Source organism: Phaseolus vulgaris, chromosome 10 (genome assembly GCF_051622355.1).
Source record: "Phaseolus vulgaris cultivar YP4 chromosome 10, ASM5162235v1, whole genome shotgun sequence".
NCBI classification, from domain to species: domain Eukaryota; kingdom Viridiplantae; phylum Streptophyta; class Magnoliopsida; order Fabales; family Fabaceae; genus Phaseolus; species Phaseolus vulgaris.
The window spans coordinates 14064505-14085254 of NC_143507.1; the positions used below are offsets into that span (position 1 = coordinate 14064505).

Genomic DNA, 20750 nt, shown 5'->3' on the forward strand with positions numbered 1-20750 from the left:
TGTTTTCCTCTCAATCTGGCACACTAAGGTTGAGCCTCTAGCCCTCTATTTATCCTAGTTTTCTAGGGTTAGGTTGTTTATTGCGTCGCGCTAATGGGCTAAATGATAAAACATAAAAAAGGTCTAATCTTTCTTTGCATCTTTTTCCATTCTGGGACCTTCTATCTTTATCTTTTTAGCTCAAATCATTCATCTTTAATCCAAATCTCCAATCTTCCTTAGAAATTTGCAATTAACACCAAATTTGGGAATAAAATACTCTTATTCAAATAAATATCATAAAAAATGTAAGAATGTATAAATTCATAAATTAGGGATTATTTTATATGTAAATTAACAATAAATCTTCATAAGTGCCTATATTTTAATATGAAATATTACTGAAATTAGACACTTATCACTCTCCCCAACTTAGAATCTTGCTAGTCCTCAAGCAAAGTAAATGAATATATTTGAATTTAAATATCAAACAACTTAATTCACTAAACAACAGATTAGATTAGAAACTTATGATGCTTCCAAATTCAAATATAGAAAATTATAGACACAATCAATTTCTAGGATCAAATCAAAACAAATAAATGACAATTCATCAAGGAATATCTTCTCATATGCTCACGGGTAAGTGTTTCTCTCTATTTTCACTGAATCATAACAAATCACAGTTGCTTTTCATTTCATCTTCAAATCACAAACATATTAGAAACATGAATCTTGAGGTCTTTTACAGGGTGGTAATGAGGTTGGCTTCCAAAAAATATTGGTTTTTCTTAGATAACAAAATGCACATCTTAAAGAAGAAGAACATACCTACAATTCAATTATAGAGAACATATATGTTATCTAATTACCACTTTCTTTCGATGTCACCTTTTTCGTCATTTTCTTTCTTTTCATGATTTTCATGAAATTTTTTTTCTATCTTTCTTTTTTTTTCTTTTTTTTCTTCAATAATAGGAAAAGATTCTTCCTATTTTCAACTTTTTGAAATTTCAAAATCAGAACCAACCATTCCCTTTTCTATATGTATTGCATCTATGTTCTCCTTCCTTAGACATGCTAAAGGGTAGAAAATTATATCAATAAAGGTTAAGGTGCAATATTAACAAAAAATTTCTTGGCCCAAAGGGGATATAAAAAAATGGAATTCTAATATAAAGGTTGGCTTTTTGGCCCTGGCTCCTAATTAACACAAACAAATGCCTCAATCATCTTCATGCTCTTTTATGATGCAACAAAAATAAAAATTAAGCAACCACAACTGTCAATTCATCAGTAAAACTCTCAAAACTGTTTAAGGTTCACACACTCACTTGGTTTAAATGGTCTCATTCCTTTTTGTCTTGTCATTATCTGTCCTAATCAATCATCCTGTTAAATTTTCATGTATCATAATTTTAACTACATTTGAATAGGGATTCAATCATATTTTCTTTTCTAACCTGTGTCTAATTCATCTCACTATTTAATATTTAAACACAAATTCTTTTTTCTACACTTCAAAATTAATATTCTAGTTCTTTTTTATTTGAGAAAAATAAACTAGAAAGCAAACAAATTAAAACTGAAAATTTATTCAAGAAAGATAATTCAAAACCTAAAACTAACAAACCAACAAAAACAACAAATTTATTCAAAATACAAAATAAGCAAATAAACAAAAAACAAAATAACCGAAAAATAAAATAAAATAAATAAAAACTAAACAGAAAATAAAATTTAAATAATTGAAAAGAAAAGAGAATTAGAGAGATAGAACCATATTTTTACTCAATCCTCTCTTCTTAAGAATTCATCCAGCTTTTTGTTAAAATCTTTATCTATAGTCTTGCTTCATTTGCTGGATCTGCCCCCTTGACTAATAAAACTTGTCCTCAGGTCATAACCTGCAAAATGATTAGGAGGCATACAAGATTTTTTTTTTTGAAAAAATAAAATAAACAAAGGTAACAACATAAACTAAAATGTGGACTGGGTTGCCTCCAGTAAACGCTCGTTTAACGTCATCTAGCTTGACGCCTATTTATTTCAAGGTGGAATATCTCTGTGATCCATCCTTCTGTACACATTCTTCCCCTGCATTAAAATTTTTAAGACCATTAAAAAGATTTAAAGTTACCTCCTCATCTTGAGTTCTAACTTGAAGTTCTCCTTTGTCGACATCAACTATGATTCTAGCAGTCTTCATAAAGGGTCTTCCAAGTATCAAGGGAACCTCCTCATCTTCTTTCATGTCCATCACAACAAAATCTACAGGCAATGTGAATTTATCCACCTTGACGAGAACATCTTCAACCACACCATATGGATACTTGGTTACTTGATCAGCTAACTTTAAAGTCATCTTGGTGGGTTTAATCTCCAAATCACCTATTTTCTTCAGCATTGCCAAAGGAATTATATTTACGCTTGCTCCCAAATCCAATAAAGCATTGGCTACTAATAAAGCACCTATAGACACGGGAAGGTTAAAACTCCCTGGGTCCTTGAATTTTTTTTTAGGCAAGCCTTTTTGAATAATGACATTGTATCTATCCTCCAGCTCTATATTTTTTTCTTCAATATAGCTCCTATTCTTTCGAAATCTTTCAAATGTTGAATCTTGCTTCAAATTTCCTGCAAAATAATTTTTAGGGAGCAATTTATCAAAGAATTTTCTTTCCTTCTCTCTTTTTGAAGGAGAATGAGGATATGATAAATCTTTTTCAAAAACTCCTCTCTCCTTATTTTCACTTTTCTTCTTTATTTTTTCCTCCTCACTTCTCTCTTTCTCATCTCTCTTCCCCTCTGTCTCATCTTTTTCTTCTTTTTCAACCACTACATTATCGCAATGCTCTTTTGAATTGGTTTGCCTATTGACTGAAAACTGGCCACTTTGTTCCTCCGCAATTTGTTTGGTCAGCGGTCCCATCTGGATCTCTATACTCCTAATCATGGCCATGCTATTTTCATGAGCTCTCACAATATTGTCTTGCGCGCTCACAATCTTTGTCAGAGCGTCTTCAACTTTATTCATTCTTTCATGCATAGATGGATCCTCAACTTCAGGTGAATTGTTCTGATAAAAACAGTGACCATTAGGATGAACACCTCCACAAAAGTCACACCTAATTGACTGACTTTGGCTTTGAGATGAATGAACAACATATAATTGTTGGGGCAATTTAGCCATTTGTGCAGTTAGTTGCTCAATCTGCTGTGTCAGAATCTTATTTTTAGCCAAGAGTGCATCTTCTAACAACCCTTTATTCTGAAGATCTTGTCCATCATGTTGGGCTTTATAATCGGTTGATGCCAATGCATCAATAATTATTGTTGCTTGTTCTACATCAAGGGTCATCATTGTGCCACCAGCTGCAGCATCTAGGAGCATCTTTATGTCAAATCTGAGACCATTCAGGAATATGCTCAGTTGAGCAATATCTTCAAACCCATGATTTGGGAATTTTCTCAATATCATCTTAAATCTTTCCCATGTATCACAAAAGACTTCATTTGCTCCTTGTCTGAACATAGAGATTTCAGACTTTGCTTTGATGTAGCGAGAAATTGGAAAAAATCTTTGCAAAAATTTTCCTCTACATCCTTCCAACTAGTGAGGCTCTGATTTGGAAGTGATTTGAGCCATTCCTTAGCCTTTCCTGCCAATGAAAAAGAAAACAAGCGCATATAAACATTTTCAAGATCACCTGATTGAAAACCTATTGTTCCTACCAATTCATAAAATGTATCCAAATGTGAATATGGATCCTCATGTTCTATTGCTGTAAATTGATAGGCACTGATGAGAGTGAGAAAATCGGGATTTATTTCCAAGGCCTTGGTAGTAGTAGGTATTGCAATACTAGAAAAATGTCTTGGTCCTTGGTACATGACATAATCTCCAAGTGTCTTCTTAGTAGGTAGTGTTTGTTGTTCTGTCATGTTGCTTTCTTCCTAAAACATATTAGTGGAGAAAAAAAACAGAGAACTTTTTTTTTCTTTAAAAAGAATAAAATAAAATAAATTTGAAGATAAAAATGAAAACAAAATATGTAAAACAAAATAAATAAAAAAACAAAAATAAAACACTAAAATGACGTTAAGAGAAAAATAACAAAAATATTAAAAAAAATATAGATAAAATAAAAACTAGAAACAGAATAAAAGAAAACAAGAAATAACATACTTAAAAATAAAAAATAAATACTAGAAATAAAAAAAAAAAATAAATAAATAAAAATAAAAACTGAAAACTATAATTGTAGCCTAACTAACTAATATTCTAACTAACTAGCTTACCTAGAAATAAAAACTAAAACTAGTAATAAAATAATCCTAAAAAAAACTAAAATAAAATATAATAAAATAAAACAAAATAAAATAAAAATAAACTAAATTAAATAACGTAAAGAAAAGAAAAGAATATAAAATCAACAACTTTTTTTTTTAAAAGAGCAAATCTATAATAAAATAAAATCAAATCTAATTTTAATAAAATAAACAAAATCAAAGCAAATAAAATAAAATAAAATATTTACAATATTTAGGAAATTATACTCAACAATTCAAATCTGTTCCCCGGCAACGGTGCCAAAAACTTGATGACTTTTTACGGCAAGTGTACCGCGTTTGTCAGAAGTAATAATTGTTCCTAAAGACGGATATCGATCCCACAAGGAACAGTGAATTATCAAGTACAATAATCGCTAAATATAAAACAAAACAATTAAAAGTGTATTGAAAGTGGTTGTGTTGGCGATGATCAATAAGAAAACAAACAAAGAATTAGTTGCTTCAATTGGAAAAATAGGGATTAGGTTTCATCTCTCCCACACTCATGTATTTTGATTAGCATGCTAATATTGAGTTCTTTGATTGAAATTGATGCCCGTATAAAAATCATTTATATCGATTCCTCGCATATAAAATCCTTAAGAATGTCCCCTAACTATCGATCCCTCGCATAATTATAAGAACAACTTAGAACGAAGCTCAGACGTTTAATAGCAATTAACATTTCAAGTCTATTCCTAGCATTCAAATATGTTAAGTATTGTTGTTTAGGTATGAACCCTGAAAATACCTCCCGGTCAGATTTAAGATTCTCAATTTGTCACGGAAAATTAAAAGTAAAACAACAATACCAATAATCAATCAAGAACTGAATATTAATATATAAGATATCACCTCAATACATAAGAGTTTGAGCAGATTACTCCCAATCCCAAAGGGTAGAATTAGCCACGCATACTTCTAGCACCTTCCATTCTCCAAATTGGGTTACAATTCACTCTATGGTGTTTTCCTCTCAATCTGGCACACTAAGGTTGAGCCTCTAGCCCTCTATTTATCCTAGTTTTCTAGGGTTAGGTTGTTTATTGTGTCGCGCTAATGGGCTAAATGATAAAACATAAAAAAGGCCCAATCTTTCTTTGCATCTTTTTCCATTCTGGGACCTTCTATCTTTATCTTTTTAGCTCAAATCATTCATCTTTAATCCAAATCTCCAATCTTCCTTAGAAATCTGCAATTAACACCAAATTTGGGAATAAAATACTCTTATTCAAATAAAGATCATAAAAAATGTAAGAAGGTATAAATTCATAAATTAGGGATTATTTTATATGTAGATTAGCAATAAATCTTCATAAGTGCCTATATTTTAATATGAAATATTACTGAAATTAGACACTTATCAGCCAACCCAACCCGCATTTTTGCGGGCCAAGCGCAGGGCAGGCTGACCCGCTTTGCCACCCCTAAAAGTAAAGTACAATTATTAGATCATCTAGCCGAACATCGTCTACTGGATCATCCAATAGTGGTACAACAAAGAAAAGTAGAAAGAATGAAAAGTGTAATGAATTAACAAAGTAAATTTCAGAAATACTAAGTACGACTACCAAACTAATTTTTTTTGAATGACAAACAAGAAAAGCTTAAAATCAAGAAAGCTAAACCAAGTTAGAAATGAGATAAGGACAACACTTTTAAAAAGACAAGCAAGAAAAGCACAAAAGAAGAATCAAAGACACTTACTTAACTTTTAAATATCCAGTTTTACTCTTCTTATAAATTGTAAAAGAAAAAGGATAAAATTCCACAATTATGAAATCAATTTGTGAAATAAAATGAATCCTCTTTTTAGTAATGTTGAACTTGAAAAAGAAAGTGAAATTGCACAAACGTTTTTTTTATCCTTGTTTTTTTTTTGGTTTATGGATTTAAGATGTCCATAATCTTGGCATGCATATTTTTCATTCACTTCCAATTTCTGCAAAAAATAGTTGGGATTCAAATTAAATGAACACTTGAAATCTATGTTTGGAATTAAATCAACTTCTACTCAAACAAATTTCTAGTTACTTTTATACCTTCACCATTAAAAGCAAAATAAGTAGAAGGAATAAAAGACTCCTAAAAACACTAAGAACATATGACTCAAACAAAAATAGGTAAGAACAAAAAATATTGACACAAAATAACATTTCAAAAGTGGAATTTAAAGTGCTAATGAATAAAGATTTCTGAAATGTTAATTACAAGAAAGTAAAGGCTGAATTGAAAATTGCTTGAAAGTAAAAGCAATAATTTAAAGCTGCTAGAAAAAAATGCCGAAATCAACTCAAAGCAAATAAGCACAAAATAACCTTGCTCTGAATACCACATGATGTGAGTTGATTTTAGATTTGTCCATTTTAATGATGACACTTTGTTTATGATTTGAGTTTTAGCAATTATAGGGTGAGACCTAGGGAATATCCCCACTGGAAACAAACTTAACCAAGTGGTTAAGTAAGTGTGAAGGTTCACTTCCAAAGGCAAAAGGGAAAACAACAAGATATGATGAAGATGATGATGCTTTGCAGAAACGAAAGAGCATAAAAGGAAGCAATTAAAGGTAACATGGCCGAATAGAAAATGGAAGAAAGACAAGAACATAAACACAATGGAATATGGTGTAATGGAAATGAAAGAAAAGATGAAGGACAAAAAGCTTATGAAGATGAAAATGGAATGAACACGCCACTTGGAGTGTGGGGATTCTCCAAGATGAGTGATGAGGGTTGCCACTTGAAGAGTGTTAGAATGTATGGCTTTAAACTAGAGGGGGGGGGGTGAATGGTTTAAAGATGTTTTTCGAAAACTTTTTCGAGAATATCTTGATAAAGAATTCAGTTTTTCAAAACACAAAGCAAAAACACAGCACTAGAAATCAATCGGTTGTTTCGCAGAAACAATCGGTTGTTTATATCAACAGCAAAATATTAAAACTGAATTTAAAGACTTAAGGGATAAAGAAAATGCACACAAAGATTTATACTGAATCACTCTAAACCCAGAGCTACATCCAGTCTTCTCAGAAACCACTGAGGAATTCCACTAAGCAATCAAACCTAGATCACTTACAACACAACCAAGAAAGTGACCTTGATCCCCTTTAAGACACACACTTCTCTTGGCCAACACACCAACACTAAGAATGCTGATATTGATCCCCTCAAGAACACACAACACTTCTCAACAAACACACAAAGGTTTTTGTTCAACAGATACAAGGATTACACTTGTTACATAAGCAAATCTGAAATCTATACAAGAGAAAATCCTAGCTCACACTCTTTGATCAAACTCAATCTCTAAGCAATCTCAACTCTTTCAAACACTCAAAATCGGTGAAAAACTCAAATCTCTTTTTCTGTATATATCAAAGTTTGTTGCTTGTTATCAAATCTTAACAAACCATTAATTGCCTTTAAAGATTGGTCAAAGCATTAAAAACTGGAGCGTAAACAATTAGAAAATCATTTAATGCTCAGTCAAAGCACGAAACAGTTTTTCTGTTATGGTACCAAAACAAACAATCGGTTGTTTCCTCAAATCAATCGGTTGTTTTGGTTTTGATAGCTCAACCCTTTGAAAAACAGTTTTCAACCTTTTCTAAAAACACCTAAGTATAAAACAATCGGTTGTTTCGACAAAACAATCGGTTGTTTTTCACTTAGTTTGAAAAACACTTTTCTTTTAAAAAGATTGAGAATGCCTATACTTTGGATTCAATCAAGAGTGGATTACAAAACATAATCTACCCCAGATCCTATCTAAGACAGCTCAGCAACAACAAGCACAGCCTAGCCTTCAACATCCTTCAAAGGGTTTTGGATTCATCAAAGCTTGAACACCACTTGGTTCAACAAAGAGCTCTCACTCTCACAAGATAAGACCAAAGCTGAGAGAACAAAAGTCTCACACACAATTTAGCTTGTTCTTCAAGGCTCCTTCACCTATAAGTAGGAGGCATACCTAGTCTATTTTACAAGTTGAAATTAATAGAAGAAGAGTTACTCTGCACAAATCGTGTGAGGTGTTAGTGAGGTTTGAATTCCTCTTAACATTTAGGTCTTATCTTGTGAGTATTGAGAGCTCTCAAGTGGCGGCTATCTTCACTTATCTTGGAGGCCAATCACACTCCAAGTGGTGTGTTCCACTTCTCAAATCCATCACATAAGCTTTCTCATTCCTTCATCTATTCTTCCATTGTCAATCCATTTTTAATCTTTGTATCATGTTCTTGTTTGGTTTTCCTTGTTTCCATTCAACAATTCTATTTTGGTTTATTTTTTTTGTACTTTAATTCCGCACCTTCTAGCATCATTTTCACCTCATAATTGTCTTTTCATTTTGCCTTTGTGATATGAACCTTCACATCTACTTAATCACTTGGTTAAGTTAATATCCAGTGGGGATTTTCCTAAGGTCTTCACTCTTAAATTCCTAAAGTCTCAATCTAAGTAAAGTGTCACACCATAAAATGAACAATCCTAAAATCAACTCACATCATGTGGTTATCAAAACTTAGGTTCTTGAGCTTATTTTGCTTTGAGTTGATTGGCACTTTACATTCTTTACATTCAAGCACCTTTCATTTCTTGTCTTTAAATTCAAGTACCTTTAATTTCTTGCTTTTATATTTAAGCAACTTTAAAATTCAGCCCTTACTTTCTTGCTTTTATTTTTCAGCACCTCTTTTATTCATTAGCACTTCTATTTCTCTTTTTAATGTTTAAATTGTTGTCCATTTTTTTTTTTTACCTCTTGTGATTGTGTCATATGTTCTTAGTGTTCTAGGTGTCATTACTTTGATTCTACTTACTTTACTTTTAATTTTGAAACTTTGAGAACTAATTAGAAACTTGTTTTAGTAGAAGTAGATTTAAAGTTCCAAACAAAAAGATTTCAAGTGTTCAATTATATTGAATCCCAATTTTTTTTGAAAATTGGAGTTATTGGAAATTATGTTGATTAAAACTATGGACATTTCATTTCTATAATTAAAAAAAGAAAGTGAAAACGGACATTTGTGGCATCAATTACTAAAGAAAAACATTTTCCAAATTTGGATTCAAGTTGATTGGCAAATTGATTTCAACCATTGTGGAATTTTTTATCCTTTTGCTTTAGCAATTTCTAAAGAAAAAGTTTCATTGTTAAAAGTTTAGTGAGTATCTTTGAGTCTTTTTTGTGTGCCTTTTTCTTGATTGTCTTTCTTCAAGTTTTTTCATAATCTCTTTCTCAAATTTGGTTTAGCTTTTCTTGCTTAATCTTTTCTTGTTTGTCTTTTATTTTATTTTATTTTTCCTTAAGTTTTGTGGTGGTTTCCTTTAAGATCAAGTGTTTAAGGTTTTGACCTTTTTCATTTGAGAGTTTTCAACCTCAAGAAAGACCTTGGTTAAGGGAAGAAAATCTTTATCCTAGTTATTTTAAAGGGCGAGAAATAAACATTAAGATAACGGTTGGCATATATAAGATAACGCCAATAAAATATTAAAATAGATTGTTCACTAGCAAAGCATAGTCATATCAGTTTTGCGGCATTCTTGATCATCCCTCCCTCAGCTCTCCATCCACCACAACCTTGTCTGGTGCTAGTTGTGAGAAATCCACTTTGGGGTAAAGACTAGAGGCGTGCTCTACAGCAACTTCAAATCCCACCAAGAAGGCTTGAGTCGCTTCCTCCTTATAGACTTCGATCTCGCTAGCAAGGAAATCATCTTTCTGAGCTAGTTCCCTCTGCAACTTTTCGCGATGACCCATCTCCACTGATGCTTGCTCTTCGATCGCTTTGGTCTTCTCGGTCAGGAGTTGCTCGGTACGTTGGTAGAGAGCTTGGAGGTGTTGAAGCTCCTACTGCATGCCGACCACCTTTTGGTGGAGTTCGTCATTCTCCTGAACCTTGGACTCGGAGGTGGCCTCTTGGTTTCATATCTTCTTCATGGCCAAGCAGCTTGTGGCCAGAGCCTACTCAAATTTCTTTATGGCCTCCTTGAGCCCTTAACCTCTCCTCGTCTTGGGGCAACAACAAAGCACCCTCGATGTGAGTAGCAACGTCAAGTTTGGGGTCCCACAATCCTTTCCTTATGGAGCTTTCAGAGCCCCCTCGAAGTTGGATACGATGACTAGGGAGAAGGACGGAGCTCTGGATGGAGATACTTAGGCGAAGTTGGCCCGACCATGAGAAGGGGAGGTAGCAGCAAGAGCAATGAAGGCTTTCCTCTTTCAAGGAAAGACTAGACCCGACCAGGTGTCTTCTTCATCCTCGGTAGGTGCGGGGGCCTTAAGAACTTTCAATGGCTTTTGTCTGGCCATTTTGGCTTTCCTCGCCATTTTCTCTAGTTTTTCTTTGTTGATCTGGCCAACATCCTCCCTGCAGCAAGGCATAGGCAAAAGATTACAACCTATAAAGAAAGGGAGAGCTCACTATGTCTAGAAAAAAGGGCTGTACCGGTGTAACTCTCTAGGGTATCTGGATCGAATTCTCTGCTCAACAGGTAAGCGGTGTCAAAGACAACTTGTAAGCTCGATAAGAACTTACAAACTTCTCGATCGGAGGATGGCAGGTCTTCCAGACGTCGGACCACGGTAAAAAAAGGTTTTTCAGTCCAGTACAAGGGAAACCCGTCCAGAAGGGTGGGATGGTATTTATTAGCTCGAAATTTTAAGAAATGACCTTTGAAGTTATTTTAAGAAGATTGGAAAAGGGTAAGCAATCCCCTCCCAGGGGTACCATTGAAGGACACCCAGAGTTGGTGGCCCAGTTTTTTAACCTCAAAGAAGTACAGGAAAACCTCCACAGATGGCATTAGGTCGAACTGGTACAAAGGACAACAAAGGCTCGAACAAACGCTCAACTATTAGGATGTAGTTGGGCTGGAGCGATGTTTAACTTGGTTAAAAGCTTTTTTTTTTCGAAATAAGGAAGGGAGAGACGTATGCAGACCTTTTTTAATACAGTCACATAGAAAAAACATAAAGGTTTCCCAGGGTCAAAAGACTCATCACAACATACTGGTTCATCTTCTCTACAGGGAACTACATGTATCCTATCGTTTTCCCTACCAAAGGGGCGACCATTTTTCCTAAGTGTTGCTATTAGAGAAGAGGCATTGAAGGAGGAGGTCTCTTCCAAAAAGGTTTGGGGAGCCCAAGGGTATGAGGCTTTGTAATCCAGGACAGGGTTTATCTAAAAACACAACATACAGGAAAGTTGCAAATAAGATTCAGACCAAATATGGTGAATAATAACAAGCTAAATGCATGAACATTTAAAGTCAGATACAAGCAACAACGAAGCAGGCACGATCATTGATGTAAGGTATGAAATATGGATACAAGCCCAACTCAAACAATATAAATATAAATAGTTAAAGGTATAGATGGATTGAAAAGAGAAAATACATGTGGAAAAGAAGCAACTCTGAGAAGGAAGGCGCAAGAGGAATAAAAGGAAAGCTCGGGAGGAAAAGTGGTTTCGAATTCAGGGAAAAAAAGTAGTGTGGCGCGAATCAACATTTGGCAGCATATATACAGGAAAAGGAATTCAAAACATTAAGAACCCCTCTACCCTTGATGTTGTGCCACATGTGTGCTAAAGATTTATTAAGGTGAAACGTCGTGTCAATAACGCCTCGTGCACCGTGCCTACCTAACCTCTGTGAAACCTTTATGTCAGATATCGAGGCACTCAGACTCTTTGCTTAGCCTAGCTCAGCTTGAGCCTAGGGGGCTTATGTACTGGGCAGGGACTCGGTCGATGGTTTATCTTGGAAATATCTCGGTTCTCGGTGTGGGCTGGCAAGTGGTCAGCTCGGCTATTGGGCCTGAGCGGAGATTATGAGTACTTGGCCAAATGGAAGAGTCCATTGAAAACAAATACAATGTGGTCGCCCCCAGGTAGGGGTGGGACCTGTGTGTATGTGCCTACAGATAATTGTGTATGTTTGTTTGTTGCATGTGGGATACATACGAAGTATTGTGATACATACCGCTAAATCCCTAAAAGATAAATGTGTACACTCATAACAGAATCGTTGACGCCCATGTCAGGTGGATTGTTTGTTATTATTTTATGTGTTGAGTTCTATTTTCAGCTAAGATTTTATTCTCTCAAGGAAGAAGTTGTTGCACATGCGGTTACATAAGGGGTCCATGACCCCAAATGAAGGTATGTTGTTTTTGCACACTAGACTGAAAACTGTTTACTTTTTGTGAGTCCTTACTTGAGCGTTTGAGTGCAATCAACAGGTAGGGTGCCCTCTGTCACAACGGAGTCACGTTTCAGTTCATTAGAGAGACACAAGTCAATATTCAACTGCGACAGATCTAAGAGAAGACGTTCAACCTAGTCAACTGACGGGAGAGTCAACCTTCGAGAACAAAAAATAATACTGTAAAATAAAAACAAATGATATAAATATTTATACTTTTTAATTTTAAATATTAAAATGAATTCTGAATAATAAAAAACAATTATTACATAAATATTCTTAATTTAAATTAACTATGAGTTTAGTTCAGATTAATAAAATATCGTACAAATATTTCTAGTTTTAAAATTTGAATATTAAAATGGATTTTGATTAATAAAATAATAATTACATAAATATTTTTAATTTACATTACTCTATCATTTTAATACTGTAATATAAAAAGAAATGATATAAATATTTATAATTTAAAATTTTCAATATTAAAACGGATTCTGATTAATAAAACAAAAGACAATAATTATATAATATTTTTAATTAGAAATAATCATTGAGTTCAGTTCTGATTAAGAAAAAAAAATCATATAAATATTTATAATTTTAAAATTTGATTATTAAAATGGATTTTGAGTAAAAAAAGAATAAAATAATAATTACATAAATATTTTTAATTTAAATTACTTTATGATTTCAATTCTGTAATATAAAAAAATCACATAAATATTTATAATTTTAAAATTTCAATATTAAAATGGATTCTCATTAATAAAAAAATAATAATTACATTAATCAAATAATTATATTATTATTTTTAATTTTATAATTTAAATATTGAAATGGATTCTGGATTCTCATTAATAAAACAAAATTTGGATAACTATATTTATATTTCTAATTTCAAATAATGTATGAAATTAATTCTGAATAATAACTAAAAAATTATTTATATTACTATTTATAATATATGAAATGAATTCTCAATAATAATACGAATTGGATTACTATATTAATATTTTTAATTTCAAATAATATATTTTATTAATTCTGATTAATAACAAAATAAATATTTATATTAATAATTCTAATTTCAAATAATGTATTGAGATTTGTAATTTAAAATGATCTATCAAAAGAAAACTTATATTTCATCATGTTTTTTTTTTTCGAAATACAATAATAAGTTATATAAAATGTGTAATAATTAATTTATTGATATAAGTATTGAATTTGAAATGAAATATTTAATTTTAAAATTCAGGTAATTAATTTAAAAAATTATAACTAACTTTTCTATATAAATATAATTTCAAATTTAAATTATGTAATATAATCTTTTATATTAATACAATTCACAATAATTTTTAACATATCAATTAATAACTTTTAAAAATATTCATATAAACCACAAACTTATTCAAATTAATATTATAAAAAATTAAAAAAATTAAGCATATAATAAATAAACACATAATAAATAAAGTCATGAATACAACAAAAACACAGACAAAATATGAAATTAAAAGAAATTACATACCTGAAAAAGAAGAGAAGAACCTTATGGATGAAGATGAAGTTGTGATCAAGGAAATCACACCAACAAAAGATCTAAAAACATCCACATCAAATTAAAAAATAAATAAAAATTTATAAAAAAACTGAAACTATAAAAAAAAATATAATCAATTATCCTTTGAATTTAAAAAACAACATAACCGATTATCAAATTTTTTGCAAACTACTTACCTAATCGATTATCAACACCATTCTAATAACATAATTGATTATACGCCTATTAAAATACAGAACATAATTGATTATTCGATTATTCAAGAAAAAAAAATTGATTATGTCTTATACTTAATAATTATGAACTATTTTTTCTAAAATTTAATCGATTAAGTTTATTGTGTTTTTACAATATTAATCATTTAAATACTGTGTAAAATGATCAACATACCTCACCTGACTTGGAAGATATTAATGTGAATTGAAATTGGCACACCTCAGTTAGCATCCTCTCCAACGGCTATCACTCTTGCTTCCAATTGAATGACTTTACTTCTTTAATTGCACCGAACAGAGTTTCCTTTCACCCACCAAGAATTGTTCACTTCATGATTGAACTGTCGTATTTCAATGGATGCCACTTCGTTGTTGATTTCCAATTTGAACAATTGAAATCATTCTCACATCGATATTTCTTGAATTCTCAATCACAATCGCTTCAAAGATCAAATATTTGATCAAATGTCTCAATAACGTGAATCTACTTCAAATTCCACCAACTGCTCTGAATTGTTGCACAGAAATAGAACCAATGTATTCAAAGCTTCAATCAACCAAATTAGAACATCTCAAATCATCATCAAGTACCACACATGAATTATTCACGTAATTACTTTTCTCCAGCTGCTTTTGAAATTTGCTTTTGCTGATTTAACGGAACATAAGCAAATCATGTATCAAAGACAATTCAATTTAACTCGCACCAGAATTTCCTCTGCAAAATTGTACTCCACTGAAGAAATGATTCACGCAAGACTCTGAACAAAATATATCAAATGATTCCACCGATTCAATGTTATTTCACCAAATCAACACATTGAATTCCATGGAATCAAGGCACAGAAAAAATTAATTGGATTAGCACTGAAAAGAGCAAGATTGCGTCAACAAATTTTGATGAAGACACATGCCGATATTGCACTATCTTTGAAAGAATCAAGCACCGATTGAATGTTTCCAATTCTTGCACCGCAATTCTGCTTCAATTTCCGCGAATGATTTCAATATGAACTGACACTGAACGCACAAAGCATCACTTAAATAAGAAAGTATCCATGTCTTACTTGTGAATTGGAACAGCCAAGACCCAAAGATTTACCTGCTTATGAATATAATAACATGCACCCAAACATATTACTTTAGCCTGTATAGTTTAAAATACTAAATAATTAACTCGGTCCAAACAATAAAAGCTCAATGATTTGTTAAGAACTCGATCCAAACGTCTGGTAAGATATATTAAAAGAATAGATATTATTATATATTATTAGATATAACTAGATATTATTTGATATTTTGAAATATTATAGATATTGTTAGATATTTCATATTTATATAATGGGCTTAGTTCATATGTTTCTTTTTCTATATAAACATAACCCTATGTGTTCAATAAACATAAGTGATTTACCCTATTCTTTATTTTTCTTTAATATGGTATCTAGAGCATAAGGTTAGGGTTTAGGGTTCAATTTTTATTGGTGAACCTACTATTAACTGGAATTTTCTAGTCACCAACCCATTACCTCGCCGGAGCCTCCACTGTCTCGTCGGAGCCGCCGTCGGTCCCTCGCCGTACTGCAGCCTACCCTCGCCAGAGCCGTCGTCGGAATCTCGCTGGAGACGCTGCTGGAATTGTTGCCAGAGCCTTCATCTTTGTTGTTGTCGCCAATTAACCGGTGACTGGATTTGTCCTTATCTTCTATGGCTTCTTCCGCTTTCGCTGCCACTATGACTTCTTCCACTGTCGCTACCACTATGGCTTCTTCCACAATCATTATGTCGGATCCATATATTTATACTAATTACGTCAATTTTCATCTTTCCATTAACAAATTGGATGGAACCAATTATGACACTTGGGCATAAAATATTAAATTATGGCTTAAGAGTCAAGGTTATGTTGATCGTCTTACTCATCCTACTATTGCTGAAAATGAGGTTTTCCGTTGGTTGAAAATTGATGCTCAATTATGCATTGTTATCAAATCTACCATTCACTCATCTTTAAAACACTTTTTTCGTACCTATGAGACATGTTCAGAAGTTTCGGAACAAGCAAAATTATTATACACCAATGATACTCAACGTCTTTATGGTGTGTGTCAAAATCTTCTCACAATTGTTGCTCCCAAACATCTTGATAGTACAATGGCGGAATGTCTGGGTAAACTTCATGCTCTTCTTCATGATTTTAATGAGTTATTACCTCCTGCCACCACTGCTTCTCAAGTACTAGAACAGAGATCCAAGTTCTTCATGTTATTGGGTTTACATGGTCTTTCTGATGATTATTCTCACATTCGTGATCGAATTTTGGGATCTCCTATCGTGCCTAATTTTACATCCATTTGTTCTACCCTTTTGCGGGTGCTAGGTAAACACACCACTGATATAACGTCTCATGTTGATGACTCTTCTGCTTTAGTTTCTCAGCATAATGATCGTACTCGCCCTCACAAGTCAGGCAAAGGGCGTCACAAGTGCGACCATTGTGGCAAACTTGGCCACAAAATTGACAGATGTTATGCCTTATATGGTCGTCCTCTTAAATTTGTTGCGGTTGCTCAAACTGCCCCTGTGCAACTTTGTACTATGGACCATACTTCAATTGATACCCCAGGCCAACCTCCTATTTTCAATGAATTTCTTAAATGGTATGAGGATCGTCAAAACCCTAGTTCCACGGCTTCTGTTGCACATTCAGGTACATCTTTTGTTGGCCTCACTCACTCCACTTCCCTTGGCCCTTGGGTTCTAGATTCAGGTACATCTTCTACATTACTGGTAATAAATCTTTTTTCTCTTTCCTATCTACTACGGGTTATTTACCTTCTGTTACCATGGCCAATGGATATAGGGTACCATCACATGGTGTTAATACTATTAATCTTTTTCCTTCTTTATCTATTGATAATGTTCTTTGTGTCCCTAGGTCTCCATTTAACTTATTATCCATTAGTCATCTCACTCGTTCCCTTGATTGTGTTATTTCTTTTACCAAAGATTTTGTTACTTTACAGGATCGGAGTTTGGGACAGATGATTGGCACCGGATGTGAGTCTCATGGACTTTTTCAACTACAGATCTCTGCACATGTTGGCGCGATTATGGATTCTCCATCTCTCATTCATGCTCAATTAGGTCATCCTAGTCTTGCCAAGATGCAACAACTTGTTCCATGTTTGTCTAATGTGTCTACTTTATCGTGTGAGTCATGCAAGTTAGGGAAGCACATTCGTAGTTCTTTTCCTAGTAGTGTCTCACAACATGCTTCATCTCCTTTTGCCTTAGTTCACTATGACATTTGGGGACCAAGTCGTATTAAGTCTAATTTAGGATTTCAATATTTTGTTACTTTTATTGATGATTATTCAAGATGTACTTGGGTATTTTTAATGAAAAACCGTTCTGAATTGTTTTCTATATTTCAAATATTTTACAATGAAATTAAAAATCAATTTGGGGTTTCCATCCGAATTTTGCGCAGTGATAATGGACGTGAGTATCTTTCTCATTCTTTTAAAAAATTTATGGCTTCTCATGGTATTCTTCATCAAACTTCATGTGCTTATACACCTCAACAAAATGAAGTAGCTGAGCGCAAGAATAGACATCTTGTTGAAACAACTCGTAATATTTTAATCCATGGTGATGTTCCTCAACATTTTTAGGGCGATGTTGTTCTTAGTGCATGTTATCTCATTAGTGGCATGCCATCTTCAGCTTTAGATAACAAATTTCCTCATTCTATTTTATTTCCACATGACCCTCTCCACTCTTTACCTCCCAAAGTTTTTGGGTCCACATGTTTTGTTCATAATTTTAGTCCTGGTCTTGATAAATTATCTCCTAAGTCACACAAATGTGTCTTTTTAGGGTTCACTAGATCACAAAAAGGATATAAATGTTTCTCACCTTCTTTAAACCATTATTTTATTTCAGCAGATGTCACCTTCAATGAATCTTCCCTTTACTTTAAGTCTTGTCCTTCTCCTTCAATTTCTTCATCGAATCAAGTTAATATTCCTCTTGTTGTGCCTAGTGCACCTAACGATTCACCACCGCCACCAACTCTTCAGGTGTATAGTCGATGTCAAACGTCTCATCGTCCATCAGCTGACTCTATTCTGGTGCCAACACCTCATCTTCCTCCGACTCCTACAGTTGAACCTGGTCTTCCTATTTTTATCCGTAAAGGTATACGTTCTACCCGTAACCCCTCTCCACATTATACTGCTTTGAGTTACCACAGACTATCTCAACCCTTTTATACCTGCCTTTCATCTATTTCTTCTGTATCCATTCTAAAATTTGTAGGTGATGCCTTAGCTCATCCTGGTTGGCGTCAGACCATGCTTGATGAAATGAATGCGCTTCAGAATAATGGAACTTGGGAACTTGTTCCTTTACCATCTAGGAAATCTATTGTTGATTCCAGGTGGATTTTTGCTATCAAAGTTGGCCCCAATGGTACTATTGATCATCTTAAAGCTCGTCTTGTGGCTAAGGGTTATACCCAAATTTTTGGTTTAGACTATGGTGATACTTTTTCTCCAATGGAAAAGATGGCCTTTGTTCGCTTATTCATAGCTATGACTGCTCTTCAACAATGACCTCTTTATCAACTGGATGTCAAAAATTCTTTTCTTAATGGGGATTTGCAGGAAGAAATTTATATGGAGCAACCTCCAGATTTTGTTGCTCAGGGGGAGTCTTCTGGATTGGTATGTCATCCTCGCAAATCCTTATATGGCCTCAAGCAGTCTTCTAGGGTCTGGTTTGGAAAATTTAGCATTGTTGTTCAACAGTTTGGTATGACTCGCAGTGAAACAGATCATTCAATTTTTTATCGTCACTCGAGTGCTGGGTGTATCTATCTTGTAATATATGTTGATGACATTGTTCTTATAGGCAGTGATCACCATGGCATCTCACAAGTAAAACAACACCTTTGTCAACACTTTCAGACCAAAGATCTTGGCAAACTCAGATATTTCTTGGGGATTGAGGTAGCACAATCCAATATTGGTATTGTTATCTCTCAAAGAAAATACACATTAGATATTTTGGAGGAAATTGGGTTGATGAATTCGAAATCTGTTGATACTCCCATGGATCCCAATGTCAAGCTTCTATCCAATCAGGGGGAGGCTCTTTCAGATCCTAAGAAGTACAAAAGATTAGTTGGAAAATTGAACTATCTCACTGTTACTCGTCCTGATATTTCCTTTGCATTCAGTGTGGTGAGTCAATTTCTTAATTCTCCATGTGAAGATCATTGGAATGCAATCATTCGTATAGTGAAGTACATTAAAGGCTTTCCTGGAAAAGGTTTGTTATATGGTCATAATAACCATACTAAAGTCGTTTGTTATTCAGATGCTGATTGGGCAGGATCTCCATTTGATAGAAGATCAACTTCAGGTTATTGTGTCTCCATTTGTGATAACTTGATCTATTGGAAGAGCAAGAAACAAAGTGTTGTGGCAAGATCTAGTGTAGAAGAAGAATATAAAGCTATGGCCTCAGCTACTTATGAGCTTATTTGGCTTAAACAATTACTTAAAGAATTGCAATTTGGAGAGGTCACTCAAATGAAACTTATATGTGATAATCAGGCTGCTCTTCATATTAGCTCAAATCCAGTTTTTCATGAAAGGACCAAACATATTGAGATTGATTGTCATTTCATTCGAGAAAAGATTATATTGGGAGATATCAAGACTGAGTTTGTTAATTCAAATAATCAATTAAGAGATAATTTTACGAAACCCTTACGAGGGCCTAGGATTGATTACATTTGTAACAAGCTGGGTACATATGATCTATATGCACCAGCTTGAGGGGGAGTGTTAGATATTATTAGATATAATTAGATATTATAGATATTGTTAGATATTTCATATTTATGTAATGGGCTTAGCCCATATGTTTCTTTTCCTATATAAACATAACCCTATGTGTTCAATATACACAAGGGATTTACCTTATTCTTTCTTTTCCTTTAATAGTAACTATAAACAACTAAATGTATAACTGAATCCGTTAAGCACAAATATTTACTATAAATCCGACGAAAATAATTTGTTAGAGATATTGCTGATAAAAAAAAAAACTGTCAGAGATAATGTTCCTGTCGGTTGACCTGGAGCGCTTTCGTGCGTCTACGTCACTCTCACGTCCAAAATCTCTGCGTTTGCACGTGCCTCTCCTGTGATGAATGCCTGAAAACATAAAGACAAAGGGTGCCCTAGAGGTCGTTTTCACTCCGACGCTCAAGTCAGTTTTAGGGTCAAGAAACACCAAACTGTATCACTGTCACTGTGTGTGTGTGTTAAGCGGCGCAAATGAATAGCGTACCTTGCCAAGTTTGTTACCTTCCTTTTTATAGACTGAAACTAGGGTTTCCTCTTTACCCAAAATGGGCTTTTCTGA

General features: G+C 33.4%; 1 protein-coding gene and 1 pseudogene across 1 annotated transcript; both read left to right on the top strand.

The window, feature by feature from the left end:
- Window positions 1–3428: 3428 nt before the first annotated feature.
- On the top strand, window positions 3429–3534 carry LOC137819920 (small nucleolar RNA R71; annotated as a pseudogene).
- Window positions 3535–16052: 12518 nt separating this feature from the next.
- Window positions 16053–17373, top strand: LOC150024243 (uncharacterized). Its single transcript, XM_090295982.1, has 2 exons — window positions 16053–17019; window positions 17336–17373. Exons 1-2 carry the CDS (start codon window positions 16464–16466, stop codon window positions 17371–17373), a joined length of 594 nt encoding a protein of 197 aa, XP_090152108.1. The 5' UTR covers window positions 16053–16463.
- The last annotated feature ends 3377 nt before the right edge of the window (window positions 17374–20750 follow it).

Bases quoted from the DNA above. Each gene is read 5' to 3' on its own strand.
- LOC150024243 (XM_090295982.1), top strand. From the start codon at position 16,464: ATGGCGGAATGTCTGGGTAAACTTCATGCTCTTCTTCATGATTTTAAT. The intron at 17,020-17,335 runs GTACATCTTTTG...GTTACTTTACAG, and splicing joins GGCTTCTGTTGCACATTCAG to GATCGGAGTTTGGGACAGAT.